At 39.2% G+C, this 25,081-nt stretch overlaps 1 protein-coding gene across 1 annotated transcript; it reads right to left on the reverse strand.

The window, feature by feature from the left end:
* Positions 1-466: 466 nt before the first annotated feature.
* On the reverse strand, positions 467-16,943 carry LOC149165234 (carbonic anhydrase Nec1-like). Its single transcript, XM_089429754.1, has 4 exons — positions 16,816-16,943; positions 16,425-16,486; positions 15,517-15,686; positions 467-640 (listed from the first exon to the last, which is right to left on the reverse strand). The coding sequence occupies exons 1-4, from the start codon at positions 16,851-16,853 to the stop codon at positions 467-469; spliced, it is 444 nt and encodes a 147-aa protein (XP_089285880.1). The 5' UTR covers positions 16,854-16,943.
* Positions 16,944-25,081: the final 8,138 nt, after the last annotated feature.

The following is a 25,081-nucleotide window of genomic DNA, read 5'->3' on the forward strand; positions in this document are numbered from 1 at the left end:
TTTCTTGCAAGATAATGTGTTATTCACTTACCTATAACCTCTTTTATATATATGGAGACATATATGACGTTTCACCTGACATTTACATTTTTGGGAGGTGACATTCCTGAACGTACCCGTTTCGTAAACTATGAAACGTTTCGGCGTTTCGTGCAACTTAGGTCGTTTGCCTTCGCGTCTCATCCTCGGTCGTGTTTAGTAACTTGGGTGGGCGCGTCTCACCTTGGCCCACCTTGTCTTCGGTCGGGTGTACCTTGTCTTTGGTCGAGTGCACATCAGCTAGGCACCGTCATCGTGTTGACTCTCAAATTTGTTCCAATCATTCCACCAAACTCATCTCAGCTATGTTCCTTGTGCACTCGTCTCACAAAAGTTTTTCCATCGAACTCGTCTCAAGTGCACACTTCACACCAACCAAGTCGTTCCACCGAACTCGACTCGGCCTAACTCAGGTGTGCTCGGGTGCCTAGCCTAAGGGCTTGACATCCTCCCCCACGTCAAAATGGTTGTCGTCCTCGACAACGCACCCCTCAGCAAATTTCTTAACCAAATTCTGAAGACTGAGCTCATCATGAACAAACTTCGCATCAATTGTCTTCATCAATACAGAAGAATCTCGTCTCCGAAATATATCCCATGCCTATAAGAATGACATGTTTTGGATCCATTGTGCAATCGACTAGTCAGGTGGCTAATTTCACTGTAGCATCAACTCCACGAGAACACATGCACCCAAATATGTGCAACCATTGTCACCTCTTCCATGTCACACAATCTTTCCTCTGACTATGCTCAACATGAGGCGCCATTAAATGGCATCTCAAGCTCCCAGGGGTCTCACCATCTCGAGCAAGTGACAATAAACCCATCTCCTTCATGAGATTCAAAAAGATGGTGTTGTGGGGAAGTCATACAACTTCCCTTTCCATATCAAAAGGCCATCTCACATCATCTTCAAGAAGAATCCACCCATACCTGGTATGAACCCTCCATACTTTTCTGCAATATAATCCTCTTCACGTTGATCTTCGGTTGTGTGCCTTCCCAAATTGGATGGGCGCATCTTTGCTGGTCACACTTTGTCTTCAGCTGGAGGAGCCTTGGCTTCGACAAAGCGTGCCCTAGTTGGGTACCCTTGTCGTGCTAACTCACCAAGTCATTCCAATTGTTCCACCGAACTCATCTTGGGCACGCTCTTCCTATGCATGTCTCACCAAATTCGTTCCACTGAACTCATCTCGAGTGCACTATCGTGTCACCCAAGTCATTCCACCAAACTTGACTCTGCTTAAATCAAGCACATTCGAGTGCCTAAGCATGAGGGTTTGATAGTGGGAGGTTTGCACGCGTCAAGTGAAAAGGGCCAAAGATGTTGAAAGCTCCTCCAAAATAGCTCATAAGTCCAAGGAGAGGTTTCAAACGTAAGAACATATCTTAAAAAGCATGCAAGTGACCTATATCATCAACTATAAAATAGATGGAAATAAAGGTCATATAAAGTGGCAAATTTCATGAAATAGCTATGAAACTACAAGATAGTTATGCCCGCCAATAGCTACCTAGGGTGCAAAAGATACAAAGACCTGTGAAGCACTAATGAAGGCAAGATTTGGAAATATGATCACCATGGTAGCTATAGCATGAGAAGAAGTGACTTTCAAGAGGCAAAAGCAACAGCTACATGAGACAATGCTATCACAAAACAAGCAAAGGTCTGAGTTGTGATGAACTAGTGACATACCAGTGAAGACAAAAATATCTAACATGAGTATGTAGGTGTTGAGAGAATGAGAAAAGAAGAATGAAAACAATATAAAAAGGTAGATATAGAAAGAGAGAAAATTGGTTACGACACTAGGGTAGTACTAGCTAAATCAAGGAGCAAAAGATTAGAGGAACAATGTGTTGGATAAATGATTAAGCAATCCCATAACTACAGTCTAACGGATGCAACAACCAAAACCAACGTTCCAAGGAAGTAACAAGGAAGGAGCATGGTGACTAGTACCATCTTGGAAGAGGTATCTCAAGTTGGGCCCACTCATGACAGTGACTTAGAGGGAATCAATCACTAGTGAGGTGACCAAAAATAGAGTTGACAAAATGAGAAAATATAGAGAGAGGTAAAATAAAATAAAATAAATGAAAAAGACTAATTCTTACCATTGCACTGAATGATTCAAAAGTGGGAGACTATTATTGTATGATAAAAATTCAAACATGGTAATCTAATTGTCCAACCAAGGTATATACCTCCACTTATAATATTTTTGCTTTGGCTCAAGTAGAGGCAAAGGCAACACCAACTAAAGGAGACTAAGACAATAAGCAAGGTATTCCAAATGTAAACAAAATCATCGAAGATATAGGGTCGTTCCCCAAAGGTTGAAGTCTTTTAGGATCAAGTAGCTCAATATCCCTCCCGAAGTATAAGCCTCAAAACATCGTGAGGTTTCCCTCCAAGAAATAGCTTCCCTCAGGCAAGCCAATGTCTAGCATCAAAATGTGGGTGTCATGCCCCTAGGGCACATCTCTGAGTTGTGAGCTTTCCGAGTCCCCTAAGGTATGCAGTACCAATGCGCTTTCTCCTCAATGGCGAAACCAACTTGCGTTTACTGATGCTCATACTATGCCTCTAGCCCATGTACCCTGTAACGAGACTGATATCTTATACTTGCGAAATTATTGTTCAATGAAATCTCAGTACAATAGCCACTTCAAAACTTAACTTCAATTACAATTTACTTCAATTAACTTAACTTCAGCAATAATCACATTCATTCATAAACACCACGAATTATGTACAGAAATAACACTTCAATAAACGAGAGGAGGAACTCTCAAAACAATTTGCTAACTGCTCTTTAACTATAAAACTTCAATATACAAAACTTCGGTTAATAATGGACTTTGGTTCGGTTCGGCCAAACTCCAAACATTTCCCTACAACAACCCTTCACTAATACAAATATATCGTAACCGAGTCACAAACACTTCAACTAGCAACCCACAACCAAACCCAAAAACATAACCAAGTTGCAGCCCTTCGACCTGCACACAACCTTAATACAAAAATACCCCATGACGTACCACCCTCAACAATACTAATTTCCACAAGCTCGCACAACTTCCTTTCGAAGCTTGCTTAAGAGAGCAAGCTCCTTCATGAGACCCATCTCCCTTCTTCCTTCATTGTCTCCTTCTTGTCTTGCGATGAGAGGTTGTTGATCTTCGGCTGATTGATGTCCTCTCCTCAAATCCTATATATATGAGTCACCCTCCATGAACAGTCGTGTCTCTTCCAAGGGATGTGTTGGTTGGACGTTCGAGCAAAACTTCCTTTGTTCAAGCCGACCACAAACCCCAAATTATGCAGCATCCTTTCTCGATACAAAATTTCCTTTGGTTCACCTTCGATCATGTTCCTTCACGTCTCAACCTCGGTCACGTACGTTCCGAACTCAGGCGGAAACGTCTTAGCTGGGCACACCTTGTCGTCAGTCGGGCGCGTCTAAGATGGGCACACCATGTCGTCGGTTCGGTGCATCTTAGATAGGTAGGCCTTATCTTCGATTAGGTGCACCTTAGCTAGGCACCCTCATCGTGTCGACTCTCCAATTTCTTCCAATCATTCTACCGAACTCATCACGGGTGCGTTCTTCATGTGCTTGTCTCACCGATTTCTTTCCATCAAACTCAACTCGAGCGCGCTCTTTGTGACGACCAAGCCGTTCCACCTAACTCAACTCTCCCTAACTCAAGCGTGCTCGAGTACCTAGAATATGGGTTTGACATCCCCCCACACCCCCCCCCCACTTCAAGATGGTTGTCGTCCTCGAAAACACACCCCTGGACAAACTTTTTAACCAAAGCTTGAAGATTGTCATCATAAACAACATTTGCATCAATTGTATTCATCAACATAAAAAGAATCTCCTCTCCAACATATATACCATGTCTATTCATGTATCGCAACCTGTAAGAATGACATGTGTTGGATCCCCTTGTGCAATTGACTAGTCAGGTAGCTAATCTGACCTTAGCATCAACTCCACAAGAACACATGCACCCAAACACGTGCAACCATTGTCACCTCTTCCCTGTCACACAATTTTTCCTCCGATTTTGTTCATCATGAGGCACCATAAAATGGCATCTCAAGCTCCCAGGGGTCTCACCATCACAAGCGAGTTATAGTGAGCCCATCTCCTTCATGAGCTTCAAAAATATGGTGGTGTGGAGAAGTCATACGACTTCCCTTTCCACATCACAAGGCCATCTCTCTTCATCTCCGAGAAGAATCCACACATACCCGGTATGTATTGAAAAGTGTAACTAGGTTCGATCTTCATAATGACATGTAATTGTGATTTTATATAAGGGACGTAAAGAAGAAAAATAAAATTATTATAATGCTTGCATCATGGGTTTCATGAGCAAGAGATTTTATTTTTAGTCGAGGCTCCCATTGAGAGCCCTTAGGGATATTGTCATCTAGTCATAAAAGTCTAAATAGTCATTGTCATGCAATGAAGGCATGTTACACATTTTAAAGAGTCATACTTGTCTTTGTAAGTAACCCTCCAAGACCTTGTCACCAGCCCTCACTCAAGTCGGCCTACAATGAAGAGATAAATGTAGAAGATGAAGTCGGCCTTTCTCAATCTTCTTCTCTGTCTTATTCCTGCTCGAAACTCTCAATCCAACTATTAACATCTTCTTCCTCCAAACCAACACAAGGGTGGTACTAGCAAAGTCAAGGAGCAAAATATTAGCAGTCTACAGGATGCAACAAACAAAACTAGCATTCCAAGGAAGTAACAAGGAGGAGGGGGCATGTTGACTAGAACCATATAGGAAGAAGTATCTCAAGTTGAGCCCTATTCATGACAATGACTTAAGAGGGAATCAATCACTAGTGAGATGACCAAAAATAGAGTTAAAAAATGAGAAAATATAGAGAGGAAAAAAGAAAAAAATGGAAAAGATTGATTCCCACCATTGGCATGAATGATTCACAAGTGGGAGACTACTATTGCATGCTAAAAATTCAAACATGGTAATCTCATTGTCCAAACAAGCTATATACCTCCACTGGTAATATTTTTGAGTTGGCTCAAGTACAAGCAAAGGCAACACCAACTCCTTAGCCTAGAAAATTTACAAGAAAGTCACTTGTCATCCACAAGGTAAAGGAGACTACGACAATAACCAAGGTATGCCAAATGTAAACAAAACCATCGAAGATAGAGGGTCGTCCCCCAAAGGAAAAAATCTTGTAGGATCAACAGGCTCAATATCCCCCACGAAGGCATGTTATAAGCCTCAAAACATGGTGAGGTTTTACTCCTAGAAATAACTTCCCTCAGGCAAGCCAATGACTAGCCTCAAAATCTGGGTGTCACGCCACTAGCACGCACCTCTAAGCTATGAGATTCCTGAGTCCCCTAAGGTGTACAACACCAACGTGCTTTCTCCTCAATGGTGAAACCAACTTGAGTTTTCTAATGCTCGTACTATACCTCTAGCCCATCTACCCTAAGTCGAGACCAATATCTTATACTTGCGAAATTGGTGTTCAATCAAATCTCACTACAACAACCACTTCAAAACTTAACTTCAACTATAGGTTACTTCAATTAACTTAAGTTCAGCTATAATCGCATTCATTCATATACAACATGAATCATGTACATAAATAACACTTCAATAAACGAGAGGGGGAACTCCCAAAACAATTTCCCAACTTCTCTTTGATTATAAATTTTCCATAATCAAAACTTCGGTTTAAAATGGTGTTCGATTCGGTTGGGAGGAACTCAAAATAGTTTGTTGCCACAACCCTTCACAAATACAACTATACAATAATCGAGTTACAACCCTTCAACTAGCAACCCACAACCAAACCCAATAAAAATCCAAGTTTTCACCCTTCGACCTACTAACAACCTCAATACACAAATACCCCACATTGTACTACTCTTAGCAATATTGCGTTCAAAAAGCTTGCACAACTTTCTTCCGCGGCTTGCTTTAGAGAGCGAGCTCCTTCATGAGACCCAACTATCTTCTTCTTTCGTTGTCCCCTTTTCTAGCGATGACATGTTGTTGATCCTCGATTGATTGATGTTTGAACTCCTTTCCTATCATCTTATATATACGAGTCACCCTCCATGAAACGTCCTCTGTCTTCCAAGGGACGTGTCTGTTGGGCATTCGAGCCGACCGTAAACTCCAAATTATGTCACATCATTTGTCGCATACAAACTTTCCTTCAGTTCATTGTCATTCATTTGCTATGTTGCACGAAACTTCTAAGAACCCAACGTTTCGGGCCGTACCCATACCCGAAACTCTGAAACTCAGTCGAAACCTGACCGAAACTCGACCATCATGTGATCTTGTAGAGAGTTAATATAGACTTGGTTTTCCTTCTAAATTGTCATCTATGGATCTTATTCCCTTTTTTCTTGCAAGATAATGTGTTATTCACTTACTTATAACCTTTATATATCTATATATATATATATATATATATATATATATATATATGTATATATATATATCTAGACATATATGACGTTTCAGCTGACGCTTCCATTTTTGGTAGGTGACGTTTCTAAACGTACCCGTTCTAGAAACTCTAAAACATTTCGGCGTTACGTGCAACTTAGGTCGTTTGCCTTCGCGTCTCATCCTCGGTCGTGTACCTTAGCAACTCGGGTGGGCGCGTCTCAGCTCGGCACGCCTTGTCTTCAATCAGGCGTACCTTGTCTTTGGTCAAGTGCACCTCCGCTAGGCACCTTCGTCTTGTCGACTCTCAAATTTGTTCCAATCACTCCACCAAACTCATCTCAAGTGCGTTCCTCGTGCACTCGTCTAACCAAAGTCTCTCCATCGAACTCGTCTCAAGCGTGCCCTTCACGCCAACCAAGTCGTTCCACCGAACTCGATTTGGCCTAACTCATGTGTGCTCAGGTGCCTAGCCTAAGGTCTTGACATCCTCCCCCACGTCAAAATGGTTGTTGTCCTCGAAAACGTACCCCGACAAATTTCTTAACCAAATCCTGAAGACTGACCTCATCATGAACAACCTTCACATCAACTGTCTTCATCAATACAAAAGAATCTCCTCTCTGACATATATCCCATGCCTATGCATGTATCGCAACCTGTAATAATGACATGTGTTGGATCCCCTTCTGCAATCGACTAGTCAGGTAGCTAATCTGACTGTAGCATCAACTCCACAAGAACACATGCACACAAACATGTGCAACCATTGTCACCTGTTCCATGTCACACAATCTCCTCCGACTATGCTCAACATGAGGCGCCATTAAATGGCACCTCAAGCTTCTAGGGGTCTCACCATCTTGAGCAAGTGACAATAAGTCCATATCCTTCATGAGATTCAAAAAGATGGTGTTGTGGGGAAGTCATACAACTTCCCTTTCCACATCACAAGGCCATCTCTCCTCATCTCCGAGAAGAATCCACCCATACCTGGTATGAACCCTCCATACTTTTCTGCAATATAATCCTCTTCACGTTGATCTTCGGTTGTGTGCCTTCCCAAATCGGATGGGCGTGTCTTTGCTGGTCACACCTTGTCTTCGGCTAGAGGAGCCTTGTCTTCAATAGAGCATGCCCTAGCTCCATACCCTTGTCATGCTAACTCACCAAGTCGTTCCAATTGTTCCAGCGAACTCATCTTGGGCACGCTCTTCATGTGCCTGTCTCACAAAATTCGTTCCACCGAACACATCTCGAGTGAACTCTTCGCGTCGTCCAAGTCATTCCACAAAACTTGACTCAGCCTAAATCAAGCACATTCGAGTGCCTAAACCTGAGGGCTTGATAGTGGGAGGTCCGCACGCTTCAGGTGAAAAGGACCAAATATGTTGAAAGCTTCTCCAAAATAGCTCATAAGTCCAAGGAGAGGATTCAGACGTAAGAATATATCTTAAAAAATCATGCAACTAACCTCCAAAACTTATGAAATGACCCTCTACAAATCAAAAATAATCAAGGCACATGTTCCCAGATAGTAACTAGATGTCTCCACAGAGGGTTTGGAGCTCTATTCCTATGCAAAATAGCTATAAAGATGATGAAATAGGAGGTCAATCCAGGATATTCAATACAGAATGTCAACAAATGCCCATGCATGCAAAGTTTGCCTATCTGGGCCTTGAATGATGTGACCAATGTCATCGCATATGTGTACTACCACGTCAACTATGAAATTTCCCCATGAAATGTGATGCCACATGAACAATCATAGAATCATCTCCGATAGTTCCAAGCCAGAACGCGTCGCATACATAAAATGGTGTCTATGCTACACAAGCTAGATTAAAATGGTGTCTATGCTACACAAGCTAGATAAGAGTAGTGTTAACCAAGAAGCATAAATGAAATGCAAAAAGCCAAGGAAGAATAGTTAGAATTACGATACTTATAATTCACTGAAGAAAAGAGATGCCTTGATGTTGGAGCTTATTGAAGGATGTTTCTAAGGTAAGAGTATATCCTCGTAATCAACCAAGTGACCTCGTCAATTGAAAAATAGATGGAAATAAAGATCATATAAAGCGGCAAAGTTCATGAAATACTATGAAACTATAAGATAGTTATGCCCACCAGTAGCTACCTAGGGTGCAAGAGATACAAAGACCAGTGAAGCACCAATGAAGGCAAGATTTGGAAATATGATCACCATGGTAGCTCTAGCATGAGAAGAAGTGACTTTCAAGAGGCAAAAGAAACGGCTACATGAGACAATGCTATCACAAAACAAGCAAAGTTGTGAGACGTGATGAACTAGTGACATACCAGTGAAGACAAAAATATCTAACATGAGCATGTAGATGTTGAGAGAATGAGAAAAGAAGAATGAAAACAATAGAAAAAGGTAGATACGGAAAGAGAGAAAATTGGTTAAGACACTAGGGTGGTACTAGCTAAATCAAGAAGCAAAAGATTACAGGAAGAATGTGTTGGATAAATGATTAAGCAATCCCATAGCTACAGTCTACAGGATGCAACAACCAAAACCAACGTTCCAAGGAAGTAATGAGGAAGGAGCATAGTGACTAGAGTACCATCTTGGAAGAAGTATCTCAAGTTGGGACCACTCATGAAAATGACTTAGAGGGAATCAATCACTAGTGAGCTAACCAAAAATAGAGTTGACAAAATGAGAAAATATAGAGAGAGGCAAAATAAAATTAAATAAATGAAAAAGACTAATTCCCACCATTGCCATGAATGATTCAAAAGTAGGAGACTATTGTTGTATGATAAAAATTCAAACATGGTAATCTAATTGTCCAAGCAAGGTATATACCTCCACTGATAATATTTTTGGTTTGGCTCAAGTAGAGGCAAAGGCAACACCAACTCCTCAACCTAGAAAAATTACAAGAAAGTCACTTTGCATCCACAAGGTAAAGGAGACTAAGACAATAAACAAGGTATTCCAAATGTAAACAAAACCATCGAAGATAGAGGATCGTTCCCCAAAGGTTGAAGTCTTTTAGGATCAAGTGGTTCAATATCCCTCCCGAAGGCATGGTATAAGCTTCAAAACATGGTGAGGTTTCCCTCCTAGAAATAACTTCCCTCAGGAAAGCCAATGTCTAGCATCAAAATGTGGGTGTCATGCCCCCAGGGCGCACCTCTGAGCTGTGAGCTTCCCGAGTCCCCTAAGGTGTGCGGTACCGATGCACTTTCTCCTCAATAACGAAAGCAACTTGCGTTTACTAATGCTCATACTATGCCTCTAGCCCATGTACCCTATAGCGAGACTGATATCTTATACTTGTGAAATTACTATTCAATGAAATCTCAGTACAATAGCCACTTCAAAACTTAACTTCAATTAGAGTTTACTTCAATTAACTTAACTTCAACAATAATCACATTCATTCATAAACACCACGAATTATGTACAGAAATAACACTTCAATAAAAGAGAGGGGGAACTCTCAAATCAATTTTCTAATTGCTCTTTGACTACAAAACTTCAGTATATAAACCTGTGGTTTATAATGGACTTTGGTTCGATTCGGCCAAACTCCAAACATTTCCCTACAACAACCCTTCACTACTACAAATATACAGTAACCGGACTACAAACACTTCAACTAGCAACCCACAACCAAACCCAAAAACATAACCAAGTTGCAGCCCTTCGACCTACACACAACTTTAATACAAAAATACCCCATGGTGTACCACCCTCAACAATACTTCGTTCCACAAGCTTGCACAACTTCCTTCCGCAACTTGCTTTCGAGAGCAAGCTCCTACGTGAGACCCAACTCTCTTCTTCCTTCATTGTCTCCTTCTTGTCTTGTAATGAGAGGTTGTTGATCTTCGATTGATTGATGTCCTCTCCTCAAATCTTATATATATGAGTCACCCTCCATGAACAATCATGTCTCTTACAAGGGATGTGTTGGTTGGACGTTCGAGCCAACCTTCCTTCGTTCAAGCCGACCATAAACCCCAAATTATGCAGCATCCTTTGTCGCATACAAACTTTCCTTTGGTTCACCTTCAGTCATGTGCCTTCACGTCTCAACCTCAGTCGCGTACATTGCGAACTTAGGCGGGAACGTCTTAGATGGGCACACCTTGTCATCAGTCGGGCGCATCTCAGATGGGCACACCATGTCGTCGGTTGGGTGCATCTCAGCTAGGTGGGCCTTATCTTCGATCAGGTGCACCTCGGCTAGGCACCGTCATCATGTCAACTCTCCAATTTCTTCCAATCATTCTACTAAACTCATCTCAGGTGCATTCTTCATGTGCTTGTCTCACCGAATTCTTTCCATCGAACTCATCTCGGGCGACCAAGCCATTCCACCTAACTCGACTCGCCCTAACTTAGGCGTGCTCGGATGCCTAGAATATGGGCTTGACATACCCCCACCCCCCCACTTCAAGATGGTTGTCACCCTCGACAGCACACCCCTGGACAAATTTCTTAGCCAAAGCTTGAAGATTGTCATCATAAACAACCTTTGCATCAATTGTATTCATCAATATAAAAAGAATCTTCTCTCCAACATATATACCATTTCTATTCATGTATCGCAACTTGCAAGAATGACATGTGTTGGATCCCCTCGTGCAATTGACTATTCAAGTAGCTATCTGACCGTAGCATCAACTCCACAAGAACACATGCACCCAAACACGTGAAACCATTGTCACCTCTTCCCTGTCACACAATATTTCCTCCGATTTTGTTCATCATGAGGCGTCATAAAATGGCATCTCAAGATCCTAGGGGTCTCACCATCACGAGCAAGTTATAGTGAGCCCATCTCCTTCATGATCTTCAAAAAGATGGTGGTGTGGGGAAGTCATACGACTTCCCTTTCCACATCACAAGGCCATCTCTCTTCATCTCCGAGAAGAATCCACACATACCTGGCATGTGTTGAAAAGTGTAACTAGGTTCGATCTTCATAATGACATGTAATTGTGATTTTATGTAAGGGATGTAAAGAAGAAAAATAAAATTATTGTACTGCTTGCATCATGGGTTTCATGAGCAAGAGATTTTATTTTTAGTCAAGGCTCCCATTGAGAGCCCTTAAGGATATTGTCATCTAGTCATAAAAGTCTAAAGAGTCATTGTCATGTAACGAAGGCAAGTTACACATTGTAAAGAGTCATACTTGTCTTTGTAACCCTCCAAGACCTTGTAACTAGCCCTCACTCAAGTCGGCCTACAACAAAGAGATAAATCTAGAAGATGAAGTCGGCCTTTCTCCAAGGGAACATGTCGGCCTAAACAGTCTTGACCAACGACTATATATACCCATGCTCGGCCTCATTTGGAAGCAAGCAATTCGGTGAAGCAAGTCTAAGAAGAAATGTGAGAAACATACGAAGAAAGAGCCTCTAAATCAATGAAGAAGGAAGAGAAGATAGCGAAGGAAAGGGTCATCATTGGTGGATTGTTTTTGGGCCAAATTACCATCACACGTGCAAGAGATTGCAGATCCAAAGTTGGCAAGGATAGACCGAAGTTTGCAGTCATACAAGGGTTATCAAGTTTTGGAAAGGACTTCGCTCTAGGTAGCCGAGTAGGGAAGTAAAAGGAGTCTCCCTCTTTAGGAGACTATTCAAGGAGCGAAAATCATCTAGGGTTTATGTTGTATGGCTACAGACCTACAAGAACAGGTCGGGACAAAAAGAGGAAGAGGAAGAACAGCATCGAAGAGTAGGCTAGTGACTTGGTCTTGGGAGGCCTCTAGCATCATAGGTCTTTGTCATGGTCTTCATATTCATCAATTGAAGATCTATAAGAAGAATTTCGTTTGGGTTTTCCTCTCAAAGAGGGAGAGGTTTTGGCCCTGACTGACAAGCCTATATACTATGTCTCTTGTCTCTTTATTGTTCATGATTTCATAATTGTCTTGATGAAAATAACACAATAATAACTCAAGAAGAGAAGATCGTAATCAAGAAGTAAAAAGACTATCACAAGCAATTATCATAAGTAGAGAAATCACCTAACTATTGATGTCTTAGATTTCTCAACAGTATGAACCCTCCATACTTCTCTACAATATAATTTATCAAAGGTGGCTAGGAACACCTACCCATACTCTTTTCCATCAACTTCATCGAAATTGGATCGTTATGGCCTAGTATATTTGACTTCACGGTTCCATCCCAATCCACGAACATCCCTCCATATACATCCTCTTCTCGGTCTTATTCCTCCTCGAAACTCTCAATCCATCTATTAACATCTTCCTCCAAATCGACACAAGGGTGATACTAGAAAATTCAACGAGCAAAATATTAGCGGAAAGATGTGTGAGATAAATGATTAAGCAATCCCATCACTGCAGTCGACAAGATGCAACAAACAAAACTAGCGTTCCAAGGAAGTAACAAGGAGGAGGGAGCATGTTGAGTAGAACCATATAGGAAGAAGTATCTCATGTTGGGCCCTATTCATGACAATGACTTAAGAGGGAATCAATCACTAGTGAGGTGATCAAAAATAGAGTTTAAAAAACGAGAAAATATAGAGAGGAAAAAAGAAAAAAATGGAAAAGACTAATTCCCACCATTGGCATGAATGATTCACAAGTGGGAGACTACTATTGCATGCTAAAAATTCAAACATGGTAATCTCATTGTCCAAACAAGCTATATACGTCCAATGATAATATTTTTGGGTTGGCTCAAGTAGAGGCAAAGGCAACACCAACTCCTTAGCCTAGAAAATTTACAAGAAAGTCACTTGTCATCCACAAGGTAAAGGAGACTAAGACAATAACCAAGGTATGCCAAATGTAAACAAAACCATTGAAGATATAGGGTCTTCCCTCAAAGGATGAAATCTTGTAGGATCAACAAGCTCAATATCCCGCCCGAAGGCATGTTATAAGCCTCAAAACATGGTGAGGTTCCTCTAAGCTATGAGATTCCTGAGTCCCCTGAGGTGTACATTACCGACACGCTTTCTCCTCAATGGTGAAACCAACTTGAGTTTTCTAATGCTTGTACTATGCCTCTAGCCCATGTACCCTATGTCGAGACCGGTATCTTATACTAGCGAAATCGGTGTTCAATCAAATCTCACTACAACATCCACTTCAAAGCTTAACTTCAACTATAGGTTACTTCAATTAACTTAAGTTCTGCTATAATCGCATTCATTCATATACAACATGAATCATTTACATAAATAACACTTCAATAAACGAGAGGGGGAACTCCCAAAACAATTTCCCAACTTCTCTTTGACTATAAATTTTCCATACACAAAACTTCGGTTTAAAATGGACTTCGATTCGGTTGGGAGGAACTCCAAATAGTTTGCTGCCACAACCCTTCACAAATACAACTATACAATAATCGAGTTACAACCCTTCAACTAGCAACCCGCAACCAAACCCAATAAAAATCCAAGTTTTCGCCCTTCGACCTACAAACAACCTCAATACACAAATACCCCACGTTGTACCACTCTCAGCAATATTGCATTCCACAAGCTTGCACAACTTTCTTCCGCGGCTTGCTTTAGAGAGCGAGCTCCTTCGTGTGACCCAACTATCTTCTTCTTTTGTTGTGCCCTTTTCTAGCGATGACATGTTGTTGATCTTCGCTTGATTGATGTTCCAACTCCTTTCCTATCATCTTATATATATGAGTCACCCTCCATGAAACGTCGTGTCTCTTCCAAGGGACGTGTCGGTTGGGCATTCAAGCTGACGCCGAACAATCGAGGTCAATATTACATTAACAGAGCAAGAAAAGAGGGGAAGCAAAGAAAATATGCATACCTAGATATCATTGTGTTGTGAAATGACCAATATTTTTAGGATTCTAATTCCGGTGGAATAAGCTTACTATGAGATGTAATTCTCACTTACATACATAAAAGAATTTCCAGGGTGCATACATACAAGAATCTTTGTTGATATAGGACAAGTAAAACAAAACCAACTAAACTGAGAAAGAGGGTTGGCTTTATTTTCAAGGAAGATTTGAATCAATTTGTAGCTTTTGGAGGCTATAACAGTCCTTCACTTTGATGATCAACACAATCATCCCTACCACCTCAAGTACCACGACAGTTACTACTACAATTTGTTTCATAGGTTTTCGAAGAGCTTATATGGAACAATAATTGATGAGTGAAAGTAAATTTTGAAGGATCCTACTAGGATTCCTCAAGAAAACCTATTGCTGTACATACAGAAGAAGATAGATAAAAGTGATATCAATGTGTGTCAGGGAATCAGGTATCCATGTTGTTTTGGCAGCTCTAAAATGAAAATAAGAGCAATTGAGAGGTGCAAAGAGAGTGAAAGATTGGATGAGGATGATGTCAATAGGTTCCAAAATGATTGGGGTCTCCAGGAAATGAAAATCGGGACTTCTCATCATGAAGTCCAAACAAACCTGAATAGGAATAGGTTATTTGCCCTGTCTTCAAAGCTGGCTAAGAAGAATGAGTCGTTGTTATTTTCATTAAATGCTTACTCACATATTCATCTACCACGTGCCTAAACGATCATTGGCTTTAAGTTGTGGCGGTGTAATCTAATACAAATACTCTACAGTAGAAGGCAAGAGCTAACCTGCCATGCATTACAATTACTCTTTAAAATGGTCATTGGTAGTCGGAAAGCTTTCATTTACTGTGTTAGTTTTTCCTTCACTCCCCAGCATTGGCATATAGATATTTTCCAAACAACCCTTAGATCTCAAAGTTTCCGACATCTAAAGAGTTGAAAAGGTTGGGCAAAGAAGTGATGGAAAAATCTGAGCAAATTGCCCAAACTAATTTAAATCTGAGTACTAAATATTTGAAATATGGTGGAAAAAATTGTTTATTGCCTTGGCATCTTGGCACTATTCTTTTCTTCAACTATGAATGCACACTTCGATGTAAAACCCTTTAGCAACGCCTAAATAGCAATAATGTAATTTAGGATAGCAGGGATTGAAAAGAGGGGTTTGAGATTGTACCGTTTTTCTGCGGAGCCTGCCCAGGTTCGGATAAATTATGGCATGTCTCTTCACCACATCGATGGGAGACTGATGCGTCCCGTTCCCGCGGGCCTTCCATTCCTCCTTGAGTTCTCCCCAGTGCTCAGACCCCTTCGGACCCTCTTTGTACTCAAACTCACTCTCGTCCTCTGTTCGTTCACGCCAACAATATCGAGTTTCAGATTACTTTATGCTATGCAGATTTCTATACGAAAATTTAGAAAAACAGAGTTATAAAAGATGGGAGACAGATTACCAGCTTCCTGAGACGATAGTTTATGAAGAGGATGAGGCCATAGTAAGGAAGCGAAACAAAGAATGAGGGGGACAGTAGAAGGTTTGGGTGAAAAGAGGCAAAATATAGAAAACGAAATAACATAAAACCCAGACAATGAAGCTTACCTGGTAGTCAGTTGGCTTCCTCAATCGCCTCTCCGGTTATTTATTTCTTCGATTGGGAGAAGAAGGGGCTGGCGTGTAATGTGATACGGTGGGAAAACAATAAAAATGATAGAATTTCTCTCAACGCTCGTCAGTGACTGGGCTGTGCATCCATGATGCGGAAAGCAGAAACACATCTAAATTAGGTTCTGAATAAATCCTTTAAGAAACCCCGGTGGATGGGCTGTGCATCCATGAAAATAATAATTCCTATCCCACAGCCAAAGAAAAAATCTCTATAGCAAGAAGAGAATAGATGTAATCGATTAAAAACAGGTGAGGAAATCATGTCAAAACAGGGGAGGAGAGTCAGTTCAATTGCAGGGATGGCAAATTGATAGGGTGGGTCATGGCTTTGATGAGGAAGGATAAGAAAATTCCGCTCTGGAACCAAAACCAAAGAATAAATCATGAATATGAATATAAAATAAAAACAAGAAATATACCTGTCATGGCTGCAACGTTAGTCAGTGACTGAGCTGTGCATCCATCAAAATGACAATGTATCCTAGATATGGAAATCAGAAACACATCTAAATTAGGTTCTGAATAAATCCTTGAAGATAATAATTCCTATCCCACAGCCAATCATCCCTACTCAACATACATTAGAAACACATCTAAATTAGGTTCTGAATAAATCCTTGAAGATAATAATTCCTATCCCACAGCCAATCATCCCTGCTCAACATACATTAGGCACTAAATAGACTGCAAATTGCATATGCAAAATACCAAAGAAGAGAAGAAAATAAATATAATAGGTGGAATACAAAATTAAACAAATCTAACAGACATTATTACTGAAATTTGTAGGAAAAATAAAGTATCCATTACCTGACCCTGCATCCACAAAAGCATGAAAGAATCCCCATAGCTGATCAGCCGCTCCATGAGTGCATTGATTCTTGCAGCCTCCCTGAGTGCATTGATTCTTGCACCAGTGCAGCCTTACTCAGCTTGCCTAAAATTAAAATTAAACTCCTAGACTTATTACTGAAATTTGTAGGAAAAATAAAGTATCCATTACCTGACCCTGCATCCACAAAAGCATGAAAGAATCCCCATAGCTGATCAGCCGCTCCATGAGTGCATTGATTCTTGCAGCCTCCCTGAGTGCATTGGTTCTTGCACCAGTGCAGCCTTACTCAGCTGGCCTAAAATTAAAATTAAACTCCTAGACTTCGGCTCTTTCATTTCCGTTAGAGAGATTTGAATTAAATTGGTGAGGATAACGCTCTGTCTCATATGCTATCCTTAACCTCGTAGAGGTTAAAATAATTTATTTCTTTTTCTTTAATAATTTATTTCTTTTTCTTTCTAAACAGAGCGGAGCGGATGGCTTTTTAGTCGAAAAAGCTTTTCTATGTCAATTGTTTGGCTTTTTAGTCGAAAAAGCTTTTCTCTGTCGATTGTTTCGCCCGCGCCTTTCCACCATACTTACTTACGCTCCCACTTTGCAATCCAACGGCGATTATCATCCGGTTGGCTTACACGTAAGAAAATTTATTTGTCGTGCGCGTGTGTATTCTCGGTTATCGCATCAATCGCTTTCTCACGGTAAATTACAATTTACACACCACATAGCAATACAATATTCGCCCTATGAAAACCGGAGCATAAAACCCTTTTTACCGATGGGCGGAATTATAAACTGAAGTGGTGCAACGTAAAACTAAGTTGGTGCTTTTTTGGAATTAAATTATAAAGGTGGATATATAAATTTAGTAAGAGCTTTTCCTTTCCCGTAAATCAAGGTAAATTTAGCAAGTGTTTTTTTTGGAATGTAAATTAAGTTGTGTTTTTCAAAAACTTATACTTATTTTTCAGATTTATGTTTCTACTCATAAATGAGAAGTCATGAATTTGTGTATAAGTTTGTTTTTTGTTTTTTGGTGGACTTTTCACTTTTTTAAAGCCATTTTCTTTTTTATTTTAGGGATTAGTTTAGTTTGTCATATTATCTTTATAGAATCATTGGAAAATGTTTGTATTCATAATAGAAAGTCACATTTAAAAATATTCATTCATAATCTAAAAAATATTCACTCATAATAAAAAAATATTCATTGATTGTAAATTTTTTAGTGGCTAGGGAAAACCTTATCCATCGACAACCTTTGAAACTTTCTGAAGAAACCTTTCTAGTAGTATATCTTCCTCCCCTTATGTCAGTTGAAGGACTTGTGTACCCTTCCTAGAGAAGGGACATCATTAGCACTAGATTGTGTTTTTTTATCATTGATGGTCTTTTTGGTTGTAATCACTTCCTCAAACCTATGTTAAAGGTCCATAATCACCATGGAGGTTTTTGATAACCACAAGGAAGAACCCTATGCTACTATGTTTAGATCTTTTGCTGGTGGAAAATGCCTGAAGAAGAGTAAGTTTGTGAAAAGAGTTGAGCCATCCCTGAGTGGGATATGCCTCTAGAGTTGAAGAGGAAAGCCATAATGTTGCACAAGGAAGCTCTTATTGAAAAGTTTACTAGTCTTTTTTGCACCCTCAAGAAGTCCAAGCATGGATCTCAAAGCGCCAAGCTATTGTCCCATGTCAAATCTTTGGTTATTATTGTGGCCAAGATTATTATTTGTTTTTATTTGACAACAAGGAAGAACAAGATAAAATATTCAAATCAAGTCCCTGCTTCATCATTTCCAAGGGATAATTCCTTACCCACTAGACCTTTGACTTTGATTCATTCATGGAAATATCAACTATGCTAGTGTGAGTGAGATCGCCACATCTCCCAATCCTTTTATAAGACAAAGATTCTCAAAAATAAATAGGAAACAATTTGGGTCATTATATAGATTAGGCTTATCTTAAAAGGAATATTTACTCTTGTGCTAGAATTTGGTTAGAAATGGATCTACAAAAGGGTATGCCAAAGGAAATCCAATTCAATATGGAGGGTTGGAGCTATACATAGACCCTTGATGATGATTAAATTCTCTTTAGGTGTAACTCTTGTCATGATTATAGTCACTTTGTAAAAGGTTGTTAAAAAATCCAAGGAACACGACACCATTTAAAGTGGGGCCTTGTTTCCTTAAACAAAGAACATGAATCATATAAACAAGTATCTAGAAGGTATAAGAAGTGATAGCCCAAGGGATATTTGTGTGCAAAAAGACCTCCCAACCAACAACATATTTGGTGTAATTGAGCAAGAATATGAGGAAAAAGAAATGGTGGAAATAAATAAATTTGATCCACCAAATCAAGAGGAACCCACTAGAATCGAAACCCATGAGGACCAACTGGAAGTGGTAGAGAAAATTCCAAAGCCTCGGTCACTGCGTTCAATCAAAAGCTCATATATTTCAGTATCAAACAATTTGAAGGCTTCTACACTTGTGGTTTTGACACCCTCCCTGTTACAGGTCATTTTGTCACATCCAATCAAATGGCTGTGAAACGGGATCAATCAACATCCATTGACACTTTGCATTCATCCCCAACAAAGCCAAGAGCATCCTCTCTCCAAAATTTCCAGATTATGGGTTAAACAACTCAAAACCCTAATTTTTGGACCCATTACACTTAGCCTTCATGCAAATTGCATTGTTGCAAGTTGTACACAAAGAAACTACACTGAATAGCGCATGTTGCTTTCACTGCAAGTGCGATGGCCCTTGGAATTCGGTTTAAAAAAAAAAAAAAATCTAATCTTCTCTTTCTAGAAGCTTCCCAAGTGGTTTTAACTATTTACTATTGGATTATATCTCAAACTCCTACTCTTGAGGCCTTATCTCTTATCCCTATAACTTATCTTCCCTCTAATGTGAATCTAAGTCCTAGAATGGTAAATCCAAAACCACCTCTTTTACCCTATAAATACACTACCTCCCATAGAGTCTAGGTTTGCTTTTGGAGACTCTTAGTTATGCCCTCATGTTGTTGCTTTGTGCCTAAGGATCCATTATCCATCCATGCATTTGAGTTGTGATTGAAGGCTTGCTTTGTGGCAAAGGAAGGACAAGATAGTTGGGATACATCTACAAGTTCAACATTTGAAAGGGTTGTATCTTCTCTTACATTCATTAATATAAAAAGTGTTTTGTTTTCCTATACTTATGTCTTATTTATGCATATGTAGAACAATGTCTTCTTGGCTCATTGTTTAAAGATGTTATTATATGTTATTTGTATATTTTGGTTCTCTTTCATTTTTTAGTTGTTTTGCAAGTTCCATTTTTAGCATTTGGAGTTGGAGTTGGAGCTTACAAGCAAAGAGAAGAGGAGAACTTGCGTTGGATTCCAGGTAAGTATTTCTTCCATATTCTAAACTCTCTAAGGAAAACACAAGTCATTTTGTCTATGATGTTTCTAGATCAAGCCACTAGATCTAGGGAGTTTGCCTTTGTCCACATAAGGAAATTATTCGTCAAACAATTTGACGAACATACTAGGGAACGAGATGTTCCTTTAGTGGTTTCCTTTGCCTACTCTTTTAGGACCTTTGAAAATTACTCAATTTGACTTGTTCAAACAATTATCAGTCTTAGGAAAGTAAAATTATGAGCTTGCTAGGGTTTGTTTTTCGTCTTTTGAGAAAAATCATCCCCAACGATTTTTTGTTATGAGACAAAGCGACCTAGTGCACTTGTCTCTCTCTGTAAGTGTGATGAATCACACTGGTTATCATATATAGAATGTGATGGTCCTGTAAGATGAAAATATTTGCATTTTTATGCCTTTCTCTCAATTATTTTTTGATTGCAGTGATTTTTCTTGAGTCTCCGAACTAGTCAATGTCTCTGTAAAACCAACAGTCCATTTAAATTTGAGTGTGATTATCTTTTGATGAGAGTTTGTTTGTTTTTGTTTCTTCTTGTCAATTAGGGTTTTTTATAACTTCTCCTGATTGTTGATTTGATAAAAGATTTTTGTATTATAGTTTCAGTCTATGTGAATTCTTTTGATTCAATAATCTAGTTGCATTTCATTTTTCATTGCATTTGAAAATTGAAAAGGAAAATAAAAGAATCTTTTCATTTTCTTCATGCATTAGGGCTTTGAATTGAATTGGAATACACATTTGAAGATCTTAATTAGGAAGTTCTTGTTTGTTGAATCATTGTTTGAAACTTCTTCCTTCCCTTAGATAGATCTTCATTGAACAAAAAAGAGTTCTTTTAATCATGCTAGATGAACCTTGAAACTGAAACTTTAATCAAGATTAACTTTAAAATTTATTCAATTAACCTAAGGAGCATTTGGAACATTAATGACACACATAGTGGTCTAGGTTATAAGACATGTTTCGGTGTCGTTAAACGTAGGAGTTGTCATTACTTGTCAGCATGACATCCTGTGCATGGTTGGTTTTCCACATACATTGGAGTATACCAGAACATTCTTCCACGTACCTTCAAGTATTCAGGACTACGCTCCAAATACATCTAAGTATACCGAAATGCCCCCATCATATGGTTACGCATTAGACAACACCACTACGGACTACGCTTCCACGTACCTTTGGGTATATTTTGGAAGTCCCCACTAGGTTGCAATACTACCACTGGTAACTGAATTGGTTGCCTTATTAATTGTGATACACCGAACATAGCATTCAGGGAGATTGCCTGCACATACCAACAACGATATATTGCAGTTCACAGTGACTTGGTAATCCCTTTTAGCTAGTTACCCCTTTTTATTTTTCTAAAATTAATTAATCCACCATGGAAGAACACCCTGAACACCCCAGTATTTCACGTAGAATGCAAATATTTCCTCCTCTACCTCCAAATGCAACACCTAGTCATCGTAAGAAAAAAAAAATGCAAATGACCGAACCTGGTGCATTGAAAGCTACCCCTTTTGGAACCACATCTGAGACTAATCAACGAGAATCGTCACCTCCTACCAAACTTGAAATTACATCTTTACAAACTGATGAGCTTGAAGTAGTTGAAATTGAAACTCTTGAGTCATTAGAACCTGAAATCATTGAACCTGAATTTGTATATTCAGACACTTCACAACCTAAAGATATACAACTTGAGGAACCACAAATAACTGAACCAACTACTCCATGAACTTATTCTTCTTTTTCTTTACCTTTATATCTACCAAAACCTATATTTTTGGGTCCTGACGGAGAACCACTTCCACCTAGTCTTTTGAGTATTGAGGAAATTCCTCAGAAAGAGTCTTCTCGACCTCAATCCCCTGTACAATTGGCAAAGACTCATCTTTATCAAGGTTTTCCTTTTGGTACCCCTGATACTCATTTAGAAGCTCCTTTACATCAAACTCCTTGTTTTAATTCACCTTTGAACTTTTCTCGACAAATTTCTTTGAGAAGTCTAACCATGTGTTGACGGTGTTGGACTCGCTAACATGTCAAGGGGATCTCCCCAGTAAGAAGTCCCAATTAGACCTCAGACCGTTTGGTGTAGGAGTCCGAGCAGTGGGTCGTAAGGTAATACCTTGACCGCGATGTCGCAAAGAGGCAAGTAAGATAACTCTATCAGTAGCAAGGTTGTGATTGATGCAGTGAGTTAAGGAAGGTGTATGAGAGGTTCTAACACATAAAGGGGAGATGAGGGTGAAGGTGAGTTCCATGTTGAAAGGGATCAGTACCAGCTTAGCTAGGAACACACAACACAAAAGGACATGCACAGCTTCCGGTGGAGCAGTCCACTCGGATGTGGCAGTCTCAATATACAAGGTAAGATAACATGCACAACACTCACGGATCAGTCTGAGACGAGTGCAATGGTTGTTATAGCAAGGTTCATGTGAAAGATTTGTCTGGTGTCGGGTAGATCAGTCACTTGAGCTCCAAGACATAATCTCAACTTCAAGTCGTTCACAATACCACTTCATTTCTTTAAGTTGTTTTTTAACATTCATTGATTCGTCATTAACCCTATTTTGATATTCCTGCAACTTTTTCTCAAGAGTGTTAACCTTTTTCAAAGAGGGCACTATTTTTATTCTAAGATTAAGTACTTCTTCTAACCTGTCTGCTTATGAATTAGTAACTCCATATGACATAAAAAGTTTGTTTTATTGTCATTCTCATCTTCTAACACACCATTATTTCCTTTAGAAACAAGGTTATATGCTGGTTTACCTAATAAGCAATCATGTTTTCCTTCTCCTTTTTGGATGACCTGTAGATTATTCCATACTTCCTTTCCAGTTTCATAATGCATGAATCTATTTAATACTAAATCATGTATATTAAAAAATATTGCATTATTTCCTTCCTATTGATTTTAATATATTGTGTTGATGGTGGGGTTTCATTATAACCATTACTACCTAAATGCCAAACATCAGATATGAGGGCCATTATCCTAGACTTCATCTCTTCTTTCCAATTTTGATACTTAACATCATCAAGAGTGAGGATAACTTTATTATCCATTGTTTCTAAATTTTGCCATTTTGGTATTGATTGTCCTTGACTTATGAATGCAGATATTTTTATGGCATTGACTATATCATTATTATTGCTTTCTTGGCTTGAGCTCTTCCTTTATGTCGCTTTCTTCTTGTGCTTCCTTCCCATTGTCCCTGATCCACTCTCAATAGGTTAAGATTCTACTGAAGAGACGTTCTTTGATACCAATTTCTATAAATACTAAGAGGGAAGGAGCAGGGGGGGGGATGAATCAATATCTCATTCCTAATTATACTTTACTTAATTTATGCATTCATTTCCAAGGTTTAATTTAGTTTTTATTTCATTAGATGATATTAGTACTATAGATTATGCCATATTCATAGAAACATAAGAAACATTAAGAGTAAGAGAATATAAACATAATAGTCAAAGCACATCAATTATATCAACACAAGCAAGCATCATGATTTTAGGAGGAAACCCAATGTGGGAGGAAACCACCAGTATTGTTCATCTGTCTTGTTATTTTATTATAAATAAATCTTCTTACAAGTTTGTACTGATGTAAGCTCTTATTAGCATGCACGTACCCACCTGTAGGATGCTATAACCTCCATTGATTCTCAAGCACCCACTGGAAGGGAGCTAAAACCCCCTAGTCTTGTTTACCAGCTCCTACTGGAAGGAAACACCTACTCCCTTACTGAAGGTTACAACCCTCATCTCCTCATGGACCATGTTTCACAATATTTGACATTGGGTCCACCTACCAATCAACTATCAAACAACTTGTAAGCCACCTTTCATCTATTTTCAAATTGGAACCACAACAAAAATATGCCCAAACGAAGATACTAAAACCAACCATTGCAAGTATATCAAACCAATATTCTACAATAATCTCACTAATCAAATCATTGAAGTCAAGTTAACCAATCCCATTCATATCAAAATTGAATATCATTGAATCAGTAAATCATAAACCATTGAAGACCACTTATATCTCTGCAATAATGTCACTGACCATATATCTAACACTGTTAAGCCAAATCATCAACATTGTATATATAAAGCCATCAACTCAAGTAGTAGATACATAATCCATGCCAAACCCTAGTTGTCCAATATTGTCAATTTCCAATCCTTCTATCTCAAATAAATATTCACAATCATGATGTCAACAAGTCAAATACATGGAACACAAGAACCCTCTCCCAAAGCCCTAGACATTGTACTTCAGACAAGGAATTATTCAAATCACACATTATAGATCTCTTCCATCACTAGCACATTTCATTAAAGAACAATCATTCAAAGAGCCTTCCAAAATTCATTGCATAATTCTCTTTTGGTCCTATAAAGACATAGTGATATTGTAACCAAAACAGATCTCTGGCACCTATAGACAATTAGAAACACATAAACATCTGTGTTCTTCTCATTACTGAATCATAGTACTCTATCCCTTCGTGCAAAAATATTTGCCAACCTGAATCATGTATCCTTCATACTATTGAGAAGAAACATTTTCATTGAGCAAACTGGTTACTGCAAATAAACCCAATTTCCCTTCAAAATATTTTCTAATATCTACACATATAGATAGGGAATCACACTAATCTCTGCAAAATCAGAAGCAACGCACATTACTCTAATATCTGCAACCTCAATACATCATACTAATCACTAAGGGGCCTTTCACATTAGCATCCATCACTGCAAATACATGTTGCAAGT

This window comes from Pinus tabuliformis, chromosome 5_1, assembly GCF_031772625.1.
Source record: "Pinus tabuliformis cultivar Carrire ecotype Pingquan chromosome 5_1, CPIR1, whole genome shotgun sequence".
Classification (NCBI taxonomy): domain Eukaryota; kingdom Viridiplantae; phylum Streptophyta; class Pinopsida; order Pinales; family Pinaceae; genus Pinus; species Pinus tabuliformis.

Excerpts from the sequence above, each read along its gene's own strand:
- LOC149165234 (XM_089429754.1), bottom strand. The coding sequence starts at position 16,853 with ATGGGGATTCTTTCATGCTTTTGTGGATGCAGGGTCAG. Across the intron at positions 15,687-16,424 it reads TAACGTTGCAGCCATGACAG|AGGACGAGAGTGAGTTTGAG; the intron begins GTATATTTCTTG and ends GTGAACGAACAG. Across the intron at positions 641-15,516 it reads GCAGGCTCCGCAGAAAAACG|GCATGGGATATATTTCGGAG; the intron begins GTACAATCTCAA and ends TCATTCTTATAG.